The sequence below is a fragment of the Peromyscus californicus genome, unplaced genomic scaffold (assembly GCF_007827085.1).
Source record: "Peromyscus californicus insignis strain IS unplaced genomic scaffold, ASM782708v3 Scaffold_22__1_contigs__length_63687245, whole genome shotgun sequence".
Classification (NCBI taxonomy): Eukaryota; Metazoa; Chordata; class Mammalia; order Rodentia; family Cricetidae; genus Peromyscus; species Peromyscus californicus.
Window position 1 is genome coordinate 34,376,095 of NW_026294525.1, and position 25,195 is coordinate 34,401,289.

The window sequence follows — 25,195 nt, forward strand, 5'->3', positions numbered from 1 at the left end:
TAATATCTGCCTGCAGGGAAGGATGCAAAGGCTGCTAAAAAGCTATGGAGAGACCGTCTTTAAATCTCTCCATTCTTAACTCAAATATTTGTTTGAAGTGCAGTATCTTCAGAAGTGTTTTTTCTTTGGCTCCCTAGATAATTTTATATATGGCAAATTTGACAGGAGGTGCAGTGGCCATGTGAATGCACATTTGCAGGCCTGCAAGAAGCAAGAAGGCAGTGCTAAGCATTTGATAGCATAGGTGGTTTGCTGGGCAAACAGCACAGCGCTAGGGAGGCTGGACTCTAAGGTTCTGCTTCAGAAGCCATCTTAACATGGGTTCCCAGAATTAGACTGTGCCCATAAACTTGACTGACCAGCTGCCCTTTGCGTATGTCCTGCCGGCCACCAGGAGGTCCTGTGCCAAGCATTTGAACAAGTAAGCAGTGAAATTCCCTTAGGGCTGGTGACACAACAGACGTTGTAATCCAACTGATAGTGGGCAAGCAGCAGCCTCTTTGAAAAGTGCAGGGAAGCATGAGCACTCTTGCAGCACGCAGTATTTGCTCACGGCATCTACCGTGGAAGCAATTGCATTGGTGTTGCTCTGCTTCTGCACCGCTGCTGTCCCCACAAAGCCACACTGCCCCAGCCATGCACTTGAAGAAGGCATGCATAAAATTTAAATTTTACCTTGCTTTCATACTAAGTCAAAGGGAAGAGAAAAAAAACCAATTTACTTATAATTGCATTTCCATTTAGTAAAACAACAAACTTTAATAATACATCTTGTTAATAAAAAACCCCATCTCATAGAAAGGAATATTTAAAAAGGAAAGGACATAGAATAGACAAATGTCCTTGATGGAAGTGAAACCAGAATTCAGAGATGGCCACTCCCTAAACATCACCTCTTAGACATTTTTATTTTGGAATACTAATTCAGAGTTCTTATTTTTATTGACATATTATATGAGAAAGTGCACCAACATAGTATTTATGAATAGCTTATAAATATTGACTCCCAAGAAGCTCAAGCTTATTAATATATGTGAAAATAATTTGTGTTTACCACATCATCATACAGGGGTTCTGACTGTGCAGAAAAGCAGGTGAATGAATGAATACTTTGTCAATCACAAATATGCATGTAAAGATTATTTTGAAATAGTAGGCCATGCTACACAAGTATTATAATTTAAATTGCTGATTAGAGAAAGCAACATTTCAGTGATCAAGATTCAGAACATAGTTTCCAAAAATACACCTAAGATACAAACCATTCTCAATGAAGTTAATTCATGATGTGTTTGTGGGTGTTTCTGATAATAAAAATCATCAGTAGACTAAGTGAACTATTTTTAGGGAGTTTAACTCATTATGAATATAATTAGTAATTTTTCAAGGTAAATTTTGGGTTTAAATAAGTACTATATCACCAGTGTTTGGTATGCTGCCTAGCACATAGTAGGTATTCAGCAATCATGTGTTGAATGCTTGTTTAACAAAGGAACTACTAAGTGAAAACTACATCACTATTCAAATCATTTTGATGTGTAGTGATTTTATGACTTGATACTTCAGAATTATATTACTAACAAATATACTGATACATAAAAATATGTGTGTGTGTGTGTGTGTGTGTGTGTGTGTGTGTGTGTGTGTGTGTGTACTCATGACCTGTACCATGAAGCTTATCAATATACACTATGAAAGATTGGCAAATAGACAATTGCCTGGTCTAGGAGTAAATTTTGGGAAAAACAACTTCAGTTGATGTGAAACTAACATATAAAATTGAGACTAAGGTTCCTCTGTTCAGGGACCTGTTCATGGGAAATAGTGAGCTAACTGCTCCACAACCCCCACCATGATTTCCAATGATAGCATTCTAATGTAGTATTTTTATTGAGTAGAAACACCTTTATAGGATTTTCAAAACCTTTATAAACCATCAACAAGAAGCCAGAACCAAAGTTGAAAAAACTTCAAAGCATGGTACTCTGAGAGAGTCATAAGTACCCCCAGATTAACCAGGTCAATTTATTCCATTTTAATCAGATTCAGTGAACACATACTATGTACTAGATACTCTATAGGATTTGTTTCTCATGTTTTATATTAAGCTGTAAATTAATTATATACTGCATGGACTATTTTCTGACTTTGTAGTCCCTGTTTTTGAACTAACTGAACTATGAGCTAAAGATGTCTCTCTATCCTGCTCACTACAGAGCATATGAGAAATTCCTAAAATATGTTGGAACAGGCACGTGAATAACGAATGTCGTTTAGTACTGGATACGTGGGACAGCTCCACTATGCTATTATGATGCTAATGCTTAGCAATAACATAGATTATACTCACAGCATCCTGAACACTGACTAATTTTCTGCACAATGTCAGAATGCCATTCTCTCTGGTGACTGTGCACCGAGAACAGCAATTACAAGACTCACATTCAACTTGGGCTTCCACCTTTAATTACTTTCATAATTCTTTTCAGCAGGTGTATATAAGAGAAATAGCAATTCCAATTTATCTCTTCAACAAAGATGTCAAATTAACCCCCAGATTCCAAATCCTTGTGTTGTTCTTACGTACAACATGATTTTTTTTGACTAGTCCTTTCTATAGCTAAAGGTTATATGACATTGCCATTGTAATTAAACTTCACAACTCTAGCGACACAATGGCCATTTAATTAAAACCTTCACTTTAAATACACACTAGATTACCTCAAGTTCCTCAGAGTTGGCAGGCCACCAAAATATATTTTGTCATCGGCTTTCAAGTCAAGACCAAAGTTGTTTCCAGAAGACGAAGTGGCTACAATCTCCTCCTGGTTAGTATCGATGTCTACAATTGATATGTTGGCTGTAATGGAGATAGGAATTTTCCATTTAATTAGTGCAAGGTCCACCATACCTTTGTTCTTGCTGACAACTGGAGATATATTCTGTCTAAATTCTGAATAGACAGACATTGGTGTTCTCTCAGCATGTGTACTATGTATATAACTATTTAATGCACAACAATAGCATAAATATGGTACATTATTGAAACATTCACACCAAGAATGGAAATAATGGCTTCCACACAATGAAGGCAAATCAGTGGAGACAAAAGAAAGCAGTTTAGATGGCTGTCAACAAGCCACTTGGTTTTTCATACTAAGGAAAATTAGTATTGTGTTTGCAGGACTATCGAACTAGAAATTGGATAACTAGAAATGTTTCAACTCTTGGCTGCTTCCTGGGAATTTCAGCCTCTTCAGAACTACTGAGGTTTCTGTTCATTTGAAAAGTGTTACTTTCTTGTAAAAAACCATAGCACATGCCAGTGGAAAGATGGGGATGCTTGGTTCCATGAGTTGCTGAGACCCACATCTAATGTAAACACATTTTAGACTGGGAGGCTGTCGTGAATGATGTACTGTCCGTATTCTTTATTGCTTCTCTTAGATGTCAAAGGATTTTCTCATGTGGAAAGGACTAGAATGTAGACAAAGAGAAGAAAGAGGAAATAACTCACATCCTTGCTGAGGCTGCATTGTTTAGAAAACAAATGGGAATTCTTATACCATCGGTTTTACTTACTCATTTCTAAGGGTCAGACTAGGCTCCTGAGTGATATGCTTCTTTGGCATGCTATACACTTAGCTTAGACCTAACATTCAAGTACTTCATATGTTGTTGGTCCTTGATATATATTGAGACATCAACTCATTCATGTGGCATGTTTTGCTTCCTGGTGGAGGATCTGATTTAGTGTGGGTTTGGAAATGGGCATTTAGACCAATTAGAATGAAATCTCTGTTAGCAATGTTAGTTTCTTGGATGTCCCTGGTTCAAATACACATGATGTACACTACATCAAACAGTGTTAAACATATATCTTAACGCTTGGCTGCCCAGATCTTTCAGTATGCCGATGTACTCTGCAGTGTGCCAACAGAGGTTCACAGGTGAGGTACTACTCAAGTTTGTTTGACATGCAAGATTATTTTAGTCTCTCCATTCATCATCATTTAGAATTGAGATTCTTTGGAAAACAAAAAAAAAAAATAGCAAAAGTACAAACTTCCATTGTAGTCTACAGTGCTACTCAAAATATATCTTCAATAAAGTCAAATACCCTCAGCATATAAAAATGACTCAAATCAAATACCTCTAAACCACAAAACTCAAACTCATCTACCTACCTGTCTGTCTGTCTGTGTATGTGTGTGTGTATGTATGTATGTATGTATGTATGTATGTATGTATGTATCTATCTATCTATCTATCTATCTATCTATCTATCATCTATTATGGAAACAGGCTCTCAGTGTATAGTTCCGACTGATCTGGAGCTTGCTGTTCAGACCAGGCTGGCCTTGTACTCCCAGGAATATACCTGCCTCTGCCTCCTGAGTGCCTGAATTAAGCACATGTACCACTATACCTAGGAAAAGCCCACTTTTATAAAAAGCCAAAAATAAAACTAGTAAACCACTCTAAAGGAATTGCTATCCCATTAAGATATATTTAACAAATCAATATTCAAAATTTCAATTAATTCCATACATTTCATATATTTAATTACTTTTATACATATAATTAGCTCTCACTATACATACCTCTTAGACTAGTCTGGTAGCCAAAGAAAATAGATTTATGAAACTGTTTTTAAGACTTTCATACATTTTTTTTTTAAAATCCAGATCCCAAAGGCAGCTTTATATGGCACTGTTCACTGGAACATGAAACCTGTCTCTTTCTGGAGACTTGGAGGATATTTTAACGCTGTTCATGAAATGGGATTCTGCCTCTGTCACCAAGAAGCCAGGGATTGGATGTACTTTTCCTCCTTGTCGGTGAGAGGGTATATGCAGTTTTAGAAACCATTCTTAGTGTCAAAGAGCATCAACACAATTCAAGTGAAACTCACCAGCCCCAGAGCTAACTTTGATGAAGATGTAGGCTGGCATAGTTTCACTGTCTTGACAGGAGGGCTTTCCTGAAGCTGTTAAGAGCACCAGGGATGAAGAAGATATTGGTAGATTGTGTTATGCTTGCCATAATTTTTTCTTTGTAGAACACGAAAATAGCTACCCACACACAAATTCAAGACTTGGTGGGTTTAGCCATCAATTTTATGAGTCAGCAGAGGAAAGAGGGTGGTACCACATATAACACAGAGTGAGGGCTTAGCATGTAATTTTAGAGTCCTCTCTGTGTTGCTATGCATTGCTTCTACCTTGGTAATCCTTTTCTTCTCCAAATTCAACAGAAACCTAAGTAGCTATTTTCAGCTTTGGTCCCCTTCAGAGCACTTGGGGGAACCGCACTTCTACTAGTGGCTGTGGGTCTGCTTAAGACTAAAAGGAGAGTGAGGGATACCCTCAAGAAATGATTCTGAATTTCAGGAGAGCAGTGTTTTTTACAAACAAATAATAATCTATGCAAAGCAACTAACAGGGTCACTGATTAAAAGCAGTCACCTTCATTGCTGGAACCTTACTTCATCTCACCTCAGTCCTTGGCGTATTTTTGTTGTTACTTACTGTCCATTTTTTAAATTTTTTATTTTTATTCTTTTAATTTTTTTTATCTTATAATTTAATTTAATTTTACACATCAGCCATGGATTCCCCTGTCCTCCCGCCCTCCCCCCAGCCCACCCCCCCATTCCCATCTCCTCCAGGGCAAGGACTCCCCTGGGGATTCAGCTCAGCCTGGTAGATTCAGTCCAGGCAGGTCCAGTCCCCTCCTCCTTTCACCCAGGCTGAGCCAAGTGTCCCTGCATAGGCCTCAGGCCTTCTGGAATTTCTTCCCTACCTCCCTTTTCAAAGCCTGAGCACTGTGAGTCCTTAGCACAGTTTCAGTGAAATATTTGATGCTGTTAGCGTTTCTTTCATTGTGGATATTTTCTTCTTTTGCCTCTAGTTTTTCTTACCTCTAATTTTCAATCTCTTCCTTTTTAACCCTTAAAGAAGCTTTAATCACATTTACTTAGCATGTGTACGTGCACACATATGTGAGGAGATCAGGGATAACTTTCAGGGGTCAGTTCTCTCCTTTTACTATGTAGGTTCTGAGGCTCAAACTGAGGGGTCAGAATTGGCAGCAAGCACCTTTACCTGCTGAGTCATCTCTCCTGGTCCTTCCCATATTTCTTTGAATACTTAGGAGATATTGATGCTCCCTAAGGTTTCTTCCTTTGCTCACATCTTAGTTTTAGCCAACAGAGTAAACTCACATTCATATATATTTATAATATAATAACACCCTCCCCCAAATATTCATGCCTGGGCCTGTATTTTTCTAAAAATTCACATTCAACAAGTAAGACACCATTATTAGCACTTTCTTTCAATGCTAAACACATTATGAACCAAAGTGGGGTACTTTGTACTCTCAACATACATGAGTATGGCTGAGTATTTGCTGGCATTGTTACTCCTCGCCAGTCTCTTAACTAGAAGGCACCCCCCACCAGCATTCATAGCTAATAAAATCAGTGCCCTTACTGATATGCTTATTCCACATAAAAACACTAATTATGCTATTTAAAATGGCTTTAGTGAGATATAGTTGACTAGCTGACATAAACTTTGCACATGTTTCAAGTGTACACTCTGACAAAATTTGAAACATCCATACACCCATGGAATATATTACCTCTTTTGAGAAAGTGGGTGTTACTTATCCCTCCAAAAGCTTCCTTGTGAGATTTTGTGGGTGCACCTTCTTACCCCTCTTCTAACATAGTTTGACACCCATATGCTTTGTGTGACTGTAGAAGAGTTTGCATTATCCTTATAATGTAATACAATGTACTCCAGTGTGTCTAACTTACATCACTCATTATTTTTCTATCCATTCATTTCTCTCATAGTAATAGTTGGTTAGTTTTGTGGTCAAGTAGTGTTCTATAATAGCCATTTAATGGTATGAACATTTGGGCCAATGATTTGTTCAGATTTATGCTTTCAAACCCCACAAGAGGGAGAAGAATGGCTGGTTCTTAGGGCTGGTGAGCTTGCACAATGTTTATCCATGTTGTGCCATCTTCCATTCTCTGCTACAGTGTGCAGGGCTTCTCCTGTCCTGAATCTTTGCAGAACTGGGTATGACTGGGTTTTTAAATTTCAGACATTCTGGTGTCCATGGAGTGGCATCCTTTTCACTTTTTCCTAGTGGTCAAGTTCCACCGTGACATAAAATTTATTTCACAATCATGTATGTAATTTTTCAATATTGCTTCTGCATGTTCAATGACTATATTCTTCCACTGAGATTTCATTTCCCAACCATATATAATAAGACATCTGAATTGGTTTGCCTTTTGTTAATTATTTGCTTATAACCATTGCCTGATTTTCTCTTGTGGCTTCCACACTCTTCTCCTTAATATGAAAGATAATTTATGTTAATTAACCTGCCAGAATAACATAATCCTTTAAAGGTATCAGAGAAGATATATTAGATATGTAAAAACATGTGGAACACCAGACATCTTTATAGTTTTAATAAAACAAAAATGCCACCTATTTGATTTGAGCAATGGGGGGCTGGAGGCTAGAAAACAAATACAGCAGGAGAAGCTCCCAAGCTAATCTGAGGATCCAACTTCTGGGCAACTGAAGTATATGGGATTTAATGTGATTTTCTTTATATGGGGAAAGAGTAGTATGCTTCGTTCTATAAAGACTCCCAAGTAAAAGTGAGAGTGATGCCCTGGACGGAGGTATTTCAGAAGGCAGAGCAGAATGGGAACCCAGAGTCAACCCGGAAGGCGCTTAGCAAAGGGGACGGAGGCACTAGCAGCAGTAGTTAGTATGGGGATCAAAATGCAGAACAGAAACGATGCATAAGAAACTGTATAGGTTCAGGACTGTCAAGGTTCCCTCTGATTTCTGAACCCCAGAGAGGTAATAATGTAAGTTTAGTGGAAACTGGAAAAAAATAACACCATTTGGAGGCAATGATTGAGCTACAATACACTGGAACACCCCTTAATGGCTTTCACATTTACACAGTACTATAATTTGACTTTTTGATTAATTGCTTCAATGGACAGAACAAAAATACACAAGGTAACAGGAGAATTACAGTAATTGATATATTTCCAAGGTGACAATATATGGAAATTACCCATGGTTTTACCTATAGATTTATTTAACACACGGTTGTCTTTAGAATGTGTAGCACTAGACTGCCCAGCACAGCACTCTTGTGTTTTCTTATATCTTTCTCACAATGCACATTGAACTTTTCTTCCAGCTTGTCAGTCTCTAACCTCTTGTTTTCTCCTGTGCCTCATCGTCTGGAGAGAATGACCCGAGAATGTCCATGTCCCCTAATATGCACCTCTTGTGTGACTTGACTCTTCTCCACCTGCCTTGAACTGGGTCCTGCATTCCTTAGCATTCCTGCTGGACTAGTAACCGCTCCTCTCTTTGTTATTTGACTTTCTTCGGGCACATTCTTCACAGCCTACCATCACGCTGAAGAATTGTTCATTCATTCTCTCTCAATACTTACCAAGTATTTAGGACATGCTAGAAACTGATGGAGAACACTAGAATGTCCTCTCACCTCCTACCACCTGCCCTCTGACTCCACATTCACACTGTCAGCTACTGCCTTTTCCTTGTGTTCTCTGTCTGAGCCAGACCTCCTTCAGAATCAGATTGTCATCACAGCGCCTGCCTTCCCATAGTCCTTTGCACCCTAACGAGCCACTGTTAACCTGACTACCTGATACCATTCTTTACAAGAATTATTATGGCTTTCACATTTCCCCTGATAATGAGTTCCTTTGCTTTTATTTCCTGTCAGCATTCTATGATCTCTGATAAGCCAAATTCTTCTTCTTCCTTTTTCTTTGATATAAGAGTTTATGTAAATCACGGCTAGAACTTACTAGGTAATCCAGGATGACCGTTAACTCAGTCCTTTTGCCTCTACCTCCCAAGTGCTGGGATTATAGGCATGTGCCACCATGTACAGCTCTTCATTCTTTGAGGAAATTCTTTTTTGTCCTTCTTTAACATTAGGTTTTTGCAAGGATTCATTTAATCTTTCTCTGATTATTTCTCGATGGCTTCCTTTACAGGTTCTTCATTTAATTGCTCTTTCAATATTTGTGGGCTTCAAGGTGGTGGGCCATCTTGATCTGATATCATACTCAGTTTTTCTCACCTTTATTCATATTTGACCATTGTGAATATGAGAATGATTCCAACTTCTCCATCTCTTCTCTAGAATTCCATGATTCTCACCACATCTAATTGCCTGCCAAGTGCACAGCTTACCTAGGTTACTGAAGGTACTGAAAGTATTTTGAATACATCAGGTCTCAAATGGAGCTGACTATTTTTCAAGGAAAAAACAACAACCCTGTTATTGTCTCCCAATTTAACAACTCCTTCAATAGCACTGGCATAATCTTGTTGTCAAAGAAAAGGGGATTATTCCAGATCTTGTTCCTCTAAGCTTATAAGGCTTAAGATACTTAGAATTATTCATCTCCATTTTCTCCCTCTCTATTCTCATCATTGACTTTAATTTTATTCTTTTTACTGATTCTCTGAAGATCTCGGTAGCAAACAAAATGGTCACACACATACTGACCAAAGTTGCTCTGGAAGAAATTTCAGTGAAGCCCAGATCCAATAATACCACCATCTTGGTGAAGAGTTAAATTTCCCTATGACTAAAGTCATTTTCTTAGCTCACAGGCCTATGCAGAGACTCACCCTGCTATCTAAGTATAATTCAGTAATTTCCTACCATCATTCATTCATTTAGCCTACACGTTTACTGATAGCTATCAGTGTGTCTGCTAACATGTGTCTGGCAGAAACGTTTCTATTGCAGCAGCTGAAGGATTTATGTGAGTAAAGATGTTTGGGAAACACCCAATTAAATGTTCTTACACAGGGTCCGTATGACTTGTGAGCACCATGTCTCTCTTACATGGGGATAAAGAATGCAGCACACCAGCTACCGAAGAGTAACATTAGCTTTTGTCTCCCCTAAGGAGTTTCTCCAAGCACCTCCTCCTGCTCCAAGGAGATGCCATTTCACACTGGTGCATCTTGTTCTCCAGTGGCTCCAGGATTTGTGTAGCAATTCCTCTGAAATTTCTACAGATGCTCTTCACCTACGCCACTTTTCCACACTTGCTTGTGTTTCAGGAGCACTCCCTCGAGCTGATTTCTCCATCCCACAGTTCTCTTCTGAGACTATGTGCCGGCTAGTTCTATATCAGCGTGATATAAGCTAGAATCATCTGAGAGGAAGAAACCCCATTTGAGAAAAAAAAAATGCCCCTGTAAAATTTGGCTGTGGGCACACCCGTAGGTTATTTTCTTAATTAGGGTTTGATCTTGGAGGGCCCAGCTCATTTGTGGGTTGTGCCAGTCCTGCAAATGGTAGGGTGGTCCTGGGTGCTATAAGAAAGCAGGCTGGACAAGCCTTGAGGAGCAAGCTAGTAAGCAGCACTCCTCCATGTCCTCTGCATCAGCTCCTGCCTCCAGGATCCTGCCCTGTTTGAATTCCTGTCCTGACTGTCTTCAATGATGTTATGGAAGAGTAAATAAACAAACTAAAGTAAATAAAAATAAATAAACAAAACCTTCCCTCCCCAAGTTTCTTTTGGTCATGGTATTTTATCACAGCAATAGAAAACCTTACAAAGACAGAATGCTACCCTATGATACACAACTCTATCAGCAATTAACCATTCCTGTATCATCTGACTGTAAGTTTCTTGAAGGCAAAGATTCAGATTTCCTTTAGTTCTTGCACAGCACTTAGTATATAACTGGCAAAAATTTATCAAATACGGAGTATGGGGGACGATGATGGTGCACACATCACGTTGGTAAAATATCACATTGGCAACATCAATATTAATTAGGTCTATTTCTATTTGCATAGGTATCAAAGTTTGGGATTCAGATATTGGCAATGCCACAGGACAGAGAATTATGAGATTCTATCCAAATAACCATTGTACCATTACACCACATTGAGAACTAAGAGACAGGGCCTCCCATCTTAGTTATGTTTATCTGTCTTGCTTTAATTTGCTTTCTATTGCTCTGATAAAACACTCTCACTGAAAACAATTTAGGGGAGCAAAGGGTTTATTTGGCTTAGAGGTTATAGTTCATCACAAAGGAAGCCAAGGCAATCACTCAAGACTGGAGCTTGAAGCAAAGGCCAGAGAGGAATGCTACTTACTGGTCTGCTTCCAGACTCACCTTTAGCTACTTTTCATAAACAGCCCATGTCCACTTGCCTTGAGATGGTACCATCTACTGTGGGCTGGCCCACTGTACACTAATTGGCAATTAAGGAAATGCCCCACAGGTAAAACTGATGGAGGCATTCTTGATGTGAGGTTATATCCTCTCAAGTGTCTTGAGTTAAAAAGTTTAGCTCACACACACACACACACACACACACACACACACACACACACACTCCACCACCACCACCACCACCACCACCACCACCACCACCACCACCACCACCACCACTATATACATATACACATGTACACATACATCTGCATGTCTGTCAGCATGTATAAGTTTAAGGGTGCACTTCCCATTCTCTAACAATAGATCACAATACACCCTCATATGATCAACTGAAATAATGTTCAATTTTAAAAAGTCTCACAACCATAGCAAATGTCACACCATTACTTCTCAATTAATTACTGGAACGTATTTACAGTTTTTGGCATTTTCGATGATCAAGGAATTGATATCGTGTCATTCCACCCTACAGATTCTAAACTAAAGGAAACATCTCAACAAGATAGAAAAATACACAAACCTGTTATAGGATATAATTTCACAAGTTGTAAGACACTTTTATGCTTTCAAATTAAGCTCTCAGTTTCAAAAAGGAAAATGACAGAACCATTTGGCTCTTCAATCAGTCTTGTCTAATCCAAACCACCCATAATGTAAGCCAAAGAAATGACTGTATCAATTTTCCCCAGAACTTGTGAGTAGCTGAAATTACAGGCAAGGTCCTTCTCCTGATTAGGATCACGGATGCTTTGGATGGCATGATTAGGGCCCACACTGAATTCTTACTCTAAAAACTCACCTTGTTTCTGAATCCTTGACAGGGTGAACGATTTCCATTTCCCGTCATTATGGTTTTGATTGCTGACAACAGAAGCCATTCCTGAACCCAGATCATAGCTGACTTTTATGTGCCCATCACTGAGTTCGACACTCATGAAATCTTTCTATTAATAGAGTAAAAATACACCAGTGATTAAATACACAGAGAAATATATGGGTATTCACTTTTTATGGGGTTTATAAAAGGGCCTTATGGCTAGATTGTGGCATGTGTCACTCTGACAGAAGGACATTTCAGAAATAGAACTAGTGTTACTATTTGTAATTCTCTTTGCTTGAGAGTATGATGTTATAGTGCAGATGGCCACCATCAAATTACTGGGACACATTCTCTCATGATGGTAGAGCAAAGTGAGTTTCTTTGAAAATTGTATTAAGCACACCAAATGTTAAGATCCCCAAACAAACTTACTAAAGAAATGTAGACCTGAGAAAAATGATGCCTAGGAGTACTTAGAAATATCTTTTCAGCTTAGGTCTCTCAAATAAAGCTAGGGAACTAGGATTGTTGCTACATAACTCTATCCTGGAAAAGTTATCACTGGGTGCTTCTCATAAAGAGTTATCCATGTAGTGATACTTCAGAGAAAAAGTAACTAAACTGTATTGTGATTAAATCATCACTGAAAACATATAAGCATTTCCTGTATCATTCTTGGTTACAACACAACCATTACAGACTCCCTTTAGGTTTAGCTGATAATTTCATCAATAACTAATAATTGTATTGGTTTTCTACAAAAAAAAAAAAAAAAAAAAAAAACAGAAGCAAACACATCTCCCATTCTCCATGTTACCAGGTCTCGTGTGGCAAGATACATCAGGAGAGCACTTGATGAAAATGTCCGGAACTTGAACATGACTGTGGAGATGTTGGGGTACCAGCGGATGGGGCGGCTCACCAATGCATAACCTTCTCCATCAAACTGAATAGTACCCTCACTGTCTTCCACTTGTGGACTGAAAAGAGACATTTCACATCAGTTAGATCTACTTGGTCTGTTATCCTTTAGTGAACAAGACTATGCCCCAGGACGGGATGGCAAGCTGTCGAAGGACAGAAACTATCTAAACATGATACATGTCCTTCTCACTTCCACCTCCACTCTTTGCACTCTTAGACTCCAAACCATAATCTCTTACCTAGACTTTCATGGGCATTTTTAGGCAAGCACTTAGTATAAAGTTGCATAATATTTAAGCACTTCTTAGTGATATTTGTGTACACTGTTAGAATTTGGGATAGACTGAATCTATTATGACACTTCCTGTCTAGACAGCATAGTAGAATATAGACCCCAATCTCTAAGTCATTGCCGTCCAACAAGTTCTCCTTGGACAAATTAAATTCAGACAATGAAAGATGCCTGCATTTCACCTTGTGTTTTTAATTTGTGTTTGTCAGTGTGTGACTTTAAGAGATTATTCAGAAGTTATGGGTCCCTACCAATAGCAGCCATACACTCAGCATCTATGCTAGCCCTTGCTTAATAGATTGCGATAAACATTTGTGGGATGAAGGAGAATTTCATATAGCAAAATGATTCGTAGATAATATATGTTCAATATTAGCTTAATAATTAACGATTAAGATAAATATTACAAATATAACAATTGAAAAGTATTGGCTTTTCAAATGTGAGTTTATCTCATCTATGTATCTGGGCATCTAAGTATCTAACCATGTACCCATCTACCCAGCTACCTACCTACCCACACACCCAATCATTTATGTATCAGTTGTTCTTTCAGAAGAAATCCCATTGTGGGGAGAGTTTTCAGACGTTCAACATCTGCGTATTAGTAATCATTTAAGCTCTGAAACTGGACTATTGTATAGTTTTGAGGGTAGAGAGGGTAATGAAAAGTGTGATGGTTTGGGGCTGGAGAGATAGCTCAGATGTTAAGAGCACTAGCTGTTCCTTCAGAGGTCCTGAGTTCAATTCCCAGCAACCACATGGTGGCTCACAACCATCTGTAATGAGATCTGGTGCCCTCTTCTGGCCTGCAGGCATTCATGCAGACAGAACACTGTATTATGATAAATAAATAAATCTTAAAAAAAAAGAAAAGTGTGATGGTTTGTCATAAAATAATTGCCTAAAGTGTTATTTTCATTAAATCATGGCTAACGAGATCAAAATTATAGAGTATAAAATTGAGTGTGCTGTGTAGGAAGAGCTGCTTCACACTTGTGCAAGTTGGCTTGCTCTTGGTTCCTTGTTAGAGAGGATTAAAAGAGTAAATATAAGCTAAACGATGCTTTTGTGTGTGTGTGTTTATAAAAAAATCTTAACTTGGAAACAGAGGAACTAAATTAGCTTCTTAGTCACATACTTGATAGTGAGTAACTTTGCTGTGATTTAGTCTTTCATCATGATAGCACAGTAAGTTCTGGAGCACCACACTTGAGATAAGAGGCTGTTACAAGAGACTCCATACATGTTCCTTGTGGTTCTCCTTGACCAGAACTGTACCAAGAACATCTCAGGAAAGGACTGTGGGAGTCCATCACATCCACTTTTGACCTTCTTTGTCCCCATACATTGTTACTTACTGATAACTTTAAAATTACCCCCCAAAACCCCAAAAAACTCACTACACAATTCTAGACTCAAGAAAGATATACCAGTTTAATTTTTGTTACAAAACTTAGGAAATTTAAGCCCTGACATCGTTGTGTCCCTAATCTATCTTCTTTTCAATGTGAGTTAGATATCAGATACCCTGGCAACTGCTGGAGAACCTCACAGAAGTCATTTAACAATTCATGTTGGAATTCCCCAAGCGTGACATGAAAGTTTCAGTCACTTTTAGATTTCTGAAGTCCCTTGCAACATTGACAACATTATCTCACTCAAGCAAAAGACAATTTATGGGAGTTTTGGGCTAGAAGTGACCCAGCCAATAGGCACAGAAGAACTAACTCAATTCATCACTGACACTAGTCAAAAAAGGGAAATCCGGCTTTGAATGAGTAACTTTGAGGTGGGAAAAGTTAGTTCATTTAGGTATATGCTATATTTCCACATGTAACATTATATCAATTTCCTGTCTATTTTGATCATACTCTTAAAGGAAATGTAGCAACCCTTTTATACCTAACAAACACAGGGTATCAAATTTTGCCTTTTATTTCTGTGCTAAACCTGTGTGTCTAGTCAAGTAAGTGCAGAATAAATCTGCTGGTTTGCAGCGGCCACATTCTATGGACAGTTGTCAGTGTAGAAATGAATGTATATTGTGTCTTAGTACTTAAAATTTCTTTGCAATTTTGATGTTCAGCTAAATGTATTTTATTTCTAGCAGTTTTTGTATTTTAATCCTAAAGTGATGTCTTATACTAAAAAAAAATATGAGTTATTCCCCAACTGACATTCTAAGCATTACAACAGCAACCTTTACATTATTTATCTAAAAACGCAGCTTTCTAAGGCAGACATTCTGATGTCTCTACAGAATGTTCCCAGCCTACCTCCTGTAGACTTATCTTTTATCTTTCTCACAAAATCAATTTTGTCCTCTAAATTGCACGATTGGTCTTTCTGTAAAAATGTAACAAAACTTTCTCTAAGGAAAGTAAAGAACAATACCTAGAGTTCTACAAATATTATTGTTACAAATGGAAGATCAAATGGGACAACAGTGCTTCAGGAGATCATCAAAATTCCCTGCTTGAGTTCCTGCCCTGCCTTCCCTTGATGATGGACTGTGATGTGAAACTGTAAGCTGAGATAAAGCCTTTCTTCCCCAAGTTGCTTTTAGTCATGGTGTTTTATCATCAGCAAGGGAAATCTAACTGAGACAGTGGGGTCAATACTGCAGAGGGGTGGGGCTTAGTCAAAGTATACCACGGTAGAGAACTGGGCAGTCAACATCGACTATCTCTGGGCTCTCCACATTCTACTAGGTTGGACACATTGTTGACGTTCACCTCAGGGTGGCAGGCTCCTTTACAAACCAGATTTCCAAAGTTATATTTTTATATCCCATTCAAAGGAATTTTTAAAATTGTGCTTTATAATTTAACCATCTTATTGATTTTTCTCCTTTCCTTGTGATACAACTTCTGATGACTGAGTTTTAATTCAATTCTTCCTAGTATCAGAAGATTGGAAGTTTAAATTCCCTATATATTATATATTGCAGGGTTTTTTTGGTTTTTTTGTTTGTTTGTTTGTTTGTTTGTTTTTACACAGCTGATAATGTGGTAGTCTTACAAACTGTGCAGGACAGAATTATGATTTGATGTTTTAGGATAATCGGGCACGTTCAATCTGTGGTCTATGGGTACATGTATTCCAAGATAGCTAGGAATGTGACCCAATACATTTATAGATGACAATATCATACCACAATGTCAAGTGGTTGGATAGTTCTGCAAGATTTTCTTTTACTTCTGTTAATAATCTCCTAAAAATTCCAGTTAGAAAACCAGCAAGAAAATGTTTAGGGCAACTCTAGACCTCATCTGTCTCAGGCTGGTGTTGAATTTATAATCTTCCTATCTCTTCATTCTTAGTGCTGGGATTACAGGCATGTACAAGCAAACCTTACATTGTATCTCAAGGCTTTTGTCAAACTTAAAGAATTTTATAGATAGCTTTCCATATTCTGTGTCAATATGTTCTGGATAAAATCATCTTAAGTATGTCAGACTTTCAACCTGTCTTAATGCCATGTTGATAAGGTTGTGATACGAGAAGAAAGACATTAAAACTTTTAGAGATATTTTGGAAACCCTTCCTGAACAGAATTGTAGAGATATTTAGAAGAAAATGTACAATGTGTTTTGCTGCATTAGTGGGGTTTGGGGTTTGGAAATGCCCATGCACTCTTTAAATTAGAATTAAAAACACAAACTACTTAGCACCTCTGAATTCTTGTGTATTTTTACATTAATCTTCTGGGTATTTAGCGTGTTCTTCAGAATTTTACTATAATTGAATCACTTTTAGACTCAAATGACTAGGGGATTCTATATTTTCATGTTGAGAAATTCCCTACTTTTAGATTATTGTTTTTATACTCCCTACTCAGGTTCATATAAAAGCATTTATTTCCTACACATGAATTTTATGCTGGATATACTTTAAAATCCTGTTTGTTCTGGACTCTTTCTTACATTTGATGCTATGTATTATGTATGGTACTTTTTCCTGGACTGACTGGGCACCTGTTATCCACCCCCAACCCCACCTTAAGCAGCATCTCAACGTCCTCCAGTTATCCCTGTAAGCACTTGCAGGATCTCAGATGTCAGTTTGAAAGGTCCTACGGGAAAAGTCATGTAAGCTAGGCATCTATATGTATGCTTAATCAGTTTGGGGAGTTCTCTCCTTATAAAATAGTAATTATGACCAGAAGTCATTAATAGATAAGCAAACTCTCCTGGCCACGAAGAGACACTGGCATAGCATGAGGTTAGTCTTAATTGATTGTATTTCAAATCGCTCATCTGTGCAGACTTTGTAAAAGCACATGGCCATGCAAATGTGTGGAAGGGCACTTCCAAGGTCCTTGGAAAATGCTTGCCGGGATTGGGCCGGGACTTTGAAGTTTTGCTCACTTTTGGTAAATCCACCATAAGCACAATCAACCCCATTCTGCATCCTGATAGACGGATACACAGTAAAACGGAACCTGTGTGATGCACAGAACAGACCTTCCCATCTGAACTCACCTGACAGTGCAGCCTTTACAATCTCCTTCCTTTTCCCGGAAGTTCCATAAGCCTATAGGTTTGTTGTCAAAGTATGTTTCTCCCATGCAGCCAGTGAATGTAATCACACGTACAGCGTCAGCCTTCTGCAGAGACACATGTGGCATTTGTTAGCGTTAAGGATTTCACGAATTGCAGTAGTTGTGACTTATTAGCAACAGAAGGCAGAGTAGCTCTTATCCATTCCATGTGACAGTCTTGGCAGTCTTCTTATGCCCTCACAGCTACTACAGCATAGATCAAAAAGGGGAAAGCTCAAATATTTCATCAGTGGGTCCTGGTTATCTTTTACATACTATCTCAAATGGAACTCCATATACATGTATTATCTCTATTAGCAAAAGCAATTGTCCTTTTGTGTCCTCTAGTGTTTTGTTAAAACCCCTCTGCAGTGTACAGTCCTTAGATTCTGAAATCTCTTACATAAAATGGTGTAGTATTTGTATATAACATACACACATCCTTCTATATACTTCAAATCATCTCTAGGTTACATTATAAACCTAAAGCAATGTAATATAAATTCTGTGTGGTTAGCTATCACACTATGTTATTTTCAAAAAGAGGCAAGAAAACATCTGTATATTTTCAATGTAGGTGCAATTTTATTTTTCAAATATTTTCCATTCTTTATTTGCTGAGTCTGAGGATGGAAAGCCCATGTATACTTGTGGCAGAAAGAAATGATTTTCAGCTTCTAACCTTAGGCTAGCTATTGAGTTTCTCCACAGATGCCTGCCCCATGGGATCATTGTGAGAATTAGATTATTTTTGGCCCTAAATCCAATGCCCAGGACAGACAAGTGTGTATTAAGAAGTAGTGCATGGATACTGTTTACTTTGGGCAAATCTGGCCTACACCACACTAAGATGTTTTTCCCTTCAGGTCATGAGAGAATTCACACAGAGTTATTAATGATGAAGGAGAGATCATATGCAAAATTAAATTGCAACAGTCTTCTCAACCTTCCTAATGCTGAGACCCTTTAATACAGTTCCTCATGTGGTGACCCCAACCATAAAGTTATTTCCATTGCTACTTCTAACCGTAAGATTTCTACTGTCATGAGTCATCGTGTAAATAGCCGTGTTTTCTGATGGTCTTAGGTGACCCCTAAGCTGTCAAGACCCACAGGTAGAAAACTGCTGGTAAGGTGTTCATTCCCAGCCAGGTAAGCCTACATCTCAAGAGACTGAGGAGAACGGCAGCAGCTTTGTAAGAGAGGACCATATATATCCGCGCAGGTTCTGTTTGCTGCTGTCCCCAGCACAGTGTCTGGGATCTAAGAGGACTTCCATATAATTATCTGTTGAATGTCAGTTTTGGTGTCATTGTTGCAGAGACAGGTCTTCTTCAGCCTGGTGAACACTACAGTCACAAAGGAGGGAAAAGACCAGGTCTAAGCTAGAAAATCTTGTGTAAACACCTCTTGTCTCAGCCCTGACTTACAAAGAAGTGGCATAGTTTGCTCCCTACATCAGAAACGGTGTCAAAGCTAGCGGTGATGGCTGATTCCATTGTCAGCTTAAAAGGATTTAGACCCATCATAGAAATACGCTCCTGGGTGTGTTTGAGGGTATTTCCAGAAAGGTTTACTTGAACAGAGAAGACTAACCCGAAATATGGGTGGCCCCATCCTGTAGCCTGGTATCCTGGATAGATTTGTATCAACTTGACGCAAGCTAGACTTATCTGGGAGTAGGAACCCCAATTAAGAAAATGCCTCCATCAGATTACTTGTAGGCAGGTCTGTAGGGTACTTTCTTGACAAATGACTGATGTGAGAAGGCCCAACTTACTTGGGTTGTGCCACTGCTGGGCAGGTGGTCCTGGGTGGTATAAGAAAACAGGCTGAACAAGTTCTGGGGGAACAAGCCAGGAGGCAGCACTCCTCCATGGCCTCTGCTTCAGTTTCTACCTCCAGGCTCACCTCTTGCTGGAGTCCCTGCCTTGACTTTCCTCAGTGATGAACTATGCTCAGGATACGTAAGCTAAATAAGCTCTTTCTCACCCCGCTCCCCCCGCCCAAGTAACTTTTGGCTGTGGTCTTTATCATGGTATCAGAGAGCTAACTAGGACATGTGTGTGTTCCCAGACTGAAAAGAAAGAAAAAACAAAAAGAAAAGAGAGAATGAAAGCACATAAAGCATCAGCTTCCTCCTCTGTTTCCAGACTGTGAATTCAGTGTGAGAAACCACCTCGCCCCCCTGTGCCCATGCCTTCCTCTCCCCTCCAGGAGGGGTGTATCCTCAGACCATGAGCCAAAAATAAGCCCCTCCCCCTTCTTCATTTTGTTTTGTCTTGTCTTTGGTCACAGCAACCAGAGGAGTAATGGATACATAAGGCTACCTGTACCCAAGTTATCCAGTAAAAAGAATAGTTAGAGGTGTTGCAGAAAAAATGTGAGAAGATGCTATGAGAACCTGAAGTATTCTGGTGATAGCTTTGGTTCTAACATTAACAATATGCATCTCTTCCCAGCGCTGTGACCATGCATAGGAATGGGAACAAACGCCACAGATGTTAACGAGAGAGGTTTTTGGAATGCTGTCAGCAGCTGGAGGCTCTTGGCTGACTAGACATAGGCCATCCTGCTGCAGTTTCTGCTCCCTTTCTCAGTCTTCCTCCATCCTGAGATGCTGCACTCGAGCACTCTTCCTGCTCATTTGAGTTTTAAGCAGTAAGGTCGTTGTGCTCGCAGCTTTTGGTTTATGGTTTGGGTGTCAGGGGACTTAGAACTCTTGGTCCAAGTGATTGCTTAAGGTTTTCTATAGATTTCCTCTGTCTATATGCTCTTCTTATCCTTAGGCCAATTTAGAGTTGCTTTGTATTAGTGACACCTGTATAATAAAAAAGAATGAATTTGGGCCTGGGGGTGTGGCTCAGTTGAGAATGTACTTGCCACACAAACAGAGGAGGACCTGAATTTGGATCCGCAGCACCTACACAAAGTCAGGCAGGACAGCACACTGTCACTCAGGCACTGGGGTAGGGACTGAGATAGTGGAGAGCCACACTGGAAGACATCCAACATCTGCCTTTAGGGTGTGTGTGTGTGCGTATAAAATTAGATATAGATATATAGATATAGATATATATACACCACAAAGGCCAAAGGGAATTCATTTACTCCTTCTCCTACGGGAGCATATTACAAGACAGAGCCTTACAGGTTGAAAGGGCTCGCATTAAATACCAGCCTATTGGTACCTGGATCCTGGACCTTTCAGCTTCTAGAACAGTGAAAAATCTGTTTATTGCTTACACACTGCTTGCTTTAATAATAGTGTTACAGCAGCCCAAATAAATTAAGATATTTTGTTAGGCTATGAATATTAAATAAATCATATAAATTGTTTAGGATGTGACTTAGCCCATAGTGAGGGTTATCAAAGTTTCCTATTGTATCTGTTAACATGAAGGTGAGGCATATGTTCACTGTTCTTTTGGAGTAAAGAACACCGAAGCCCAAAGGGTTAAGTGTCTTACATAAGAACATGTTTTATAGGTAGTACAGAGAAAGAAATGCAACCCAGATATGATTTCAAAATCCATGGCTTCGTGCTATTATATATTGCCCTAATTTTTCTTTAAGGGAGCAGAGAAAGTTGTCAATATGACTATATATTACTATGTACTATATATGTTCATAAGTAGTTCTATGGAGTGAGGATAGTTTTAGTGTGCAGCTGTGGAATCAACTCCCATATTTTAGAGTCACGTCTTTTTGCACAAAGCAAACAAATTAGCTTCACGTTCCGTGAAAGTTGAGTTCTCAAGAATGTGGGGTCACCCTGGCTTTTTACACTTTCCTGCTAATCTCATCCCAGGGTGATTTTGACAAGCCCAGGATTATCCATTATATTCGGTTGTGTTCCTGCATCTCACCCGCAGGTCGATTTTCAACACCTAATTCCATCTAATCAACATAAGCTTCTTTCAGATGCAAGCACTTCGCAATTTGAAATGCACAAGGACCTGCCACAGAGCAATTATGAATATTAAATGTATTGCTCCGAAGGATGAGGAGAAGAGCAACTCAAAAACTTTTTAAAGCAGATCATGATTTGAAAGTGTATGGTCCCTATGATATTTCCTGGAGATTCATAAATCTTTTAATTAGATGTATGAACTTTATTGCACTTCACTTTTATAAATCATAAATTGATTGCAAAAATGATGCATATTTAAGAAACACTTAGCTTTTGAAGTGACTGAAAAAAAAAGAATGCCAAAAATGGATGTCACAGTTAAGGAATAAACTACTATTGAAGGCTTAGAAATATGGTACTTCCAGATTTGAATGTTCACAACTCAAAGACGGAAGTTCTGTTGGGTGTTATGACACATGCCTGTCATCATAACAGCTGGGAGCTGAGACAGGGGGATTACAAGTTCCAAGCAGGACTTGGCTACACTGTAAGACCATGTCTCAAAAAATAAATCCGAGCAAAGAGAAACAAAACACCAAAGCAGAAAGCTCTTTAAATTGATGGTTTAACAAACACAAGTCAAGAAAACATGGGCAGGTGTTATCAACGTTCTCCACGCCTTCCCTTCGTTGTCTATAAAGGGGAGAAGAAGGATGGGGAAAAGCTCATTACCTTTATTTTTCCGGTCAGGCCGCCAACAAACAGCATTGCATTTGCATCCACATCTAGAATGGTGTATCCTGGAGGGGACACTGAGTGGTAGGTGCTGGGCACAATGCTGGCTTTGGGCCCATCTAGAGCTCTCACTGAAATAGAACCATTTCTCCCCGTTCTTCAAGCATACATGTGTGTTGAAACAAAAGGAAACAAAATACAGAAAATGAAATATGAATCATATTCTCTCACCTTCAGATTTCAAAGACATAAAATAGAGTTATCTTGGAAAACCTCAGAGAACTGTGTGTTTAGGTCCAAGCATTCTGAAATCAGCATTTCTCAAACCACTACAAAGATTTGCTCTTTGCTATTTTATTACCTTTGCTAGTACATTTATACATTTATCTTTGCTAAGTACTTACCATTACATTTAAGTAAGGAAATAACAACATAACCCAGGCCATTGATAAGGAAGAACAGCAATAATTAGACGATAGAATTATTATGAACCAAGAAGAAAGCATTTCTCTGTTGTTTTACATGATAATTTGCTGTCTTATAAGACATGAAACTTAAACAAATTTTACGACTTCATTTAGTATTTTGTTAAATTTAATTCGGCAAGTGGAGTCCTAATGAGCCACCCTTATGCAGCACAGGCTGCATAATTTTGCCTAAAATTCCTTATGATGGATCTTAATTTGTTGAAGTAATCTTCCCAGAATTGTAGGAATCATCGTTTGTCATCCCAGCTTAATGTATAGAGCACGGTCGTTAGTCTGCCGCGTTGTGTATACAAATTTGTAGAAGTACACTTTTAAATTCAGTTTCAAAAAAATCTTGAAAGCTATTATCATTTTACTTCATTTTCCTTTTTAAGTGATTGATTTGCATGAGTTGTTAAATATGAAAATCTGGTCTCTTCTGAGACAAGCGGTCATGACAAAACTTCCTTAAATCTCTCTCCCGTCTGTCTCATTGTGGTAAGCTCTGTCTTCGAGAAGGCAGCGCTAAGTGAAATATGTGGGAACCAAGAATGGATTTGATCAACGAGAGTTCTTGAATAGAATGAATCTCTGCTGATAGAACTGTACTTTGGGAGAATACATGTCTCTGAACTGAGCAAGGTACTCAATCACTCCAACATTACCATGGGTGTGAGCACAGCTTTATCCTTCCTCCTTTCCTGCCCCCATTTAAAATGGTATGGGTGAATTGTACATGCTAGATATGGGACCCTGTATTTTGACATAGAATAGGCCTGGAGTTGTAGTTACTATGTAGACTAGAAGGGGAACTGAGTACACAAAGATAATAATGACAATTTTTTATGCTCTTTTGTATGTTTAGTAAGAACAAGTAGCTGTATTTTTTCTTTTTTTTCTCCTCAAGTGAAGTAAGCTGTCTGAGACAGCTTTTCTTGCCCCGATCCAGCTCTTAGCAGAAAACAGATTAAGGAGTTAGAATTGGAATAGCTTTCCTGGCTTATACCTTGAATGCATGTCTTTTCCTAACAGGAACAACAAATGTACTTTCTCACACATTTGTACACATAGCATATAACCTTCACACACATGGATACTCACACACACAGCTACATTACTGAAATAGCAACAGAATTTTTTTTTTCATAAGCTAGAAATTTACTTCAAAACTTTGCCATCCAGTTATCTTATTCTTTACTGAGATGTTACCTTGATGCTTCAATACGGTACCAATATGAGTCATCGATGGTCAAATCTGGATACTCTACACGGCCAACTCCAGATCCAACGTCCCAGAGGAAGCTGACTTTGCCTTTACGCATTTCGATAGCGAGAAAGTCAATCTAGATCAAAGAAATGTGGAAACAATACGCTTCAGAACAAAGCACTCTGAAAGAGGAGGTTTGTGGAGTGTTTTCTAATGACATGTAAAATAATTGGATTGAGACTTTTCATAGTTATATCCAAGATACTGCCTTCTATCAGAGGTAGCTGTGGTAATTTTTGACACAAGGTGAGACAGGCTCCCTCACATGAATAGCAAATGCTAACTTATGACATAACCAGTCAGTTTAAACACCTTATTCACCTTGAGAGATTCCCACACACGAGAAGTCAAATAAACTTTGGTGGGCGAGAGTTTGCAGACACAACTTGCGTAATTTCAGTTCGAATCATAAATTCAACACATTGCGAGAGTTTGCGTCGGTTAGAATTTGTTTTTTGCACTTCATTAACATGAAAGATTATTATTGTTTCTTAATTTGAGAATAGGAAAAAAACTTTTATTCTTATTAGACTTTCTCATTAAATGGCTAGATCTGAAAATATAATGCAAAATAAATATTAGCACACTGACACATGAAAAGAAATGTGCCTGGACATGGGAAAGAATTGTCACCCGTTTATCTTTCTAATGTAACTCAAAGCAAACATTTGTCAGCTAAGATTCTGAGATTCCAGACACAAAAGGCTACATTAGACACTTTAGGGGCCATGTTGCTAGATTCTATGTATTTTACTCATTGATTAACCTTTGACCTCTACACATACATGGTAGCTTTTAAAAAAAGTTGAATATTAGACTTACAAATTTGGCACTTCCAAGATAAAAAAGGAGGTTGTCAGCCACAGTAGTCTTGACATTGACAACGATGTTATTGTAGCTTCCTTTCTTGATTTCTGGCTTGTATGTTCGAATACAGTCACCTCCCGAAGACACAGATACTTTGATCTTCAAGAAAAACAAGATA

The 25,195-nt window shown here is 38.6% G+C and overlaps 1 protein-coding gene across 1 annotated transcript in view; it reads right to left on the reverse strand.

The window, feature by feature from the left end:
* The window catches only part of Lama2 (laminin subunit alpha 2), a 571,484-nt gene that overhangs the window by 36,305 nt on the left and 509,984 nt on the right, over positions 1-25,195 (reverse strand). The window contains exons 45-51 of the mRNA XM_052751249.1: positions 25,033-25,176; positions 24,153-24,286; positions 22,474-22,633; positions 17,830-17,954; positions 12,944-13,106; positions 12,106-12,250; positions 2,722-2,860 (exon numbers count right to left, since the gene is read on the reverse strand). Of these exons, the coding sequence (XP_052607209.1) occupies positions 2,722-2,860; positions 12,106-12,250; positions 12,944-13,106; positions 17,830-17,954; positions 22,474-22,633; positions 24,153-24,286; positions 25,033-25,176 (1,010 nt within the window). The remainder of the gene's footprint in view (positions 1-2,721; positions 2,861-12,105; positions 12,251-12,943; positions 13,107-17,829; positions 17,955-22,473; positions 22,634-24,152; positions 24,287-25,032; positions 25,177-25,195) is intronic.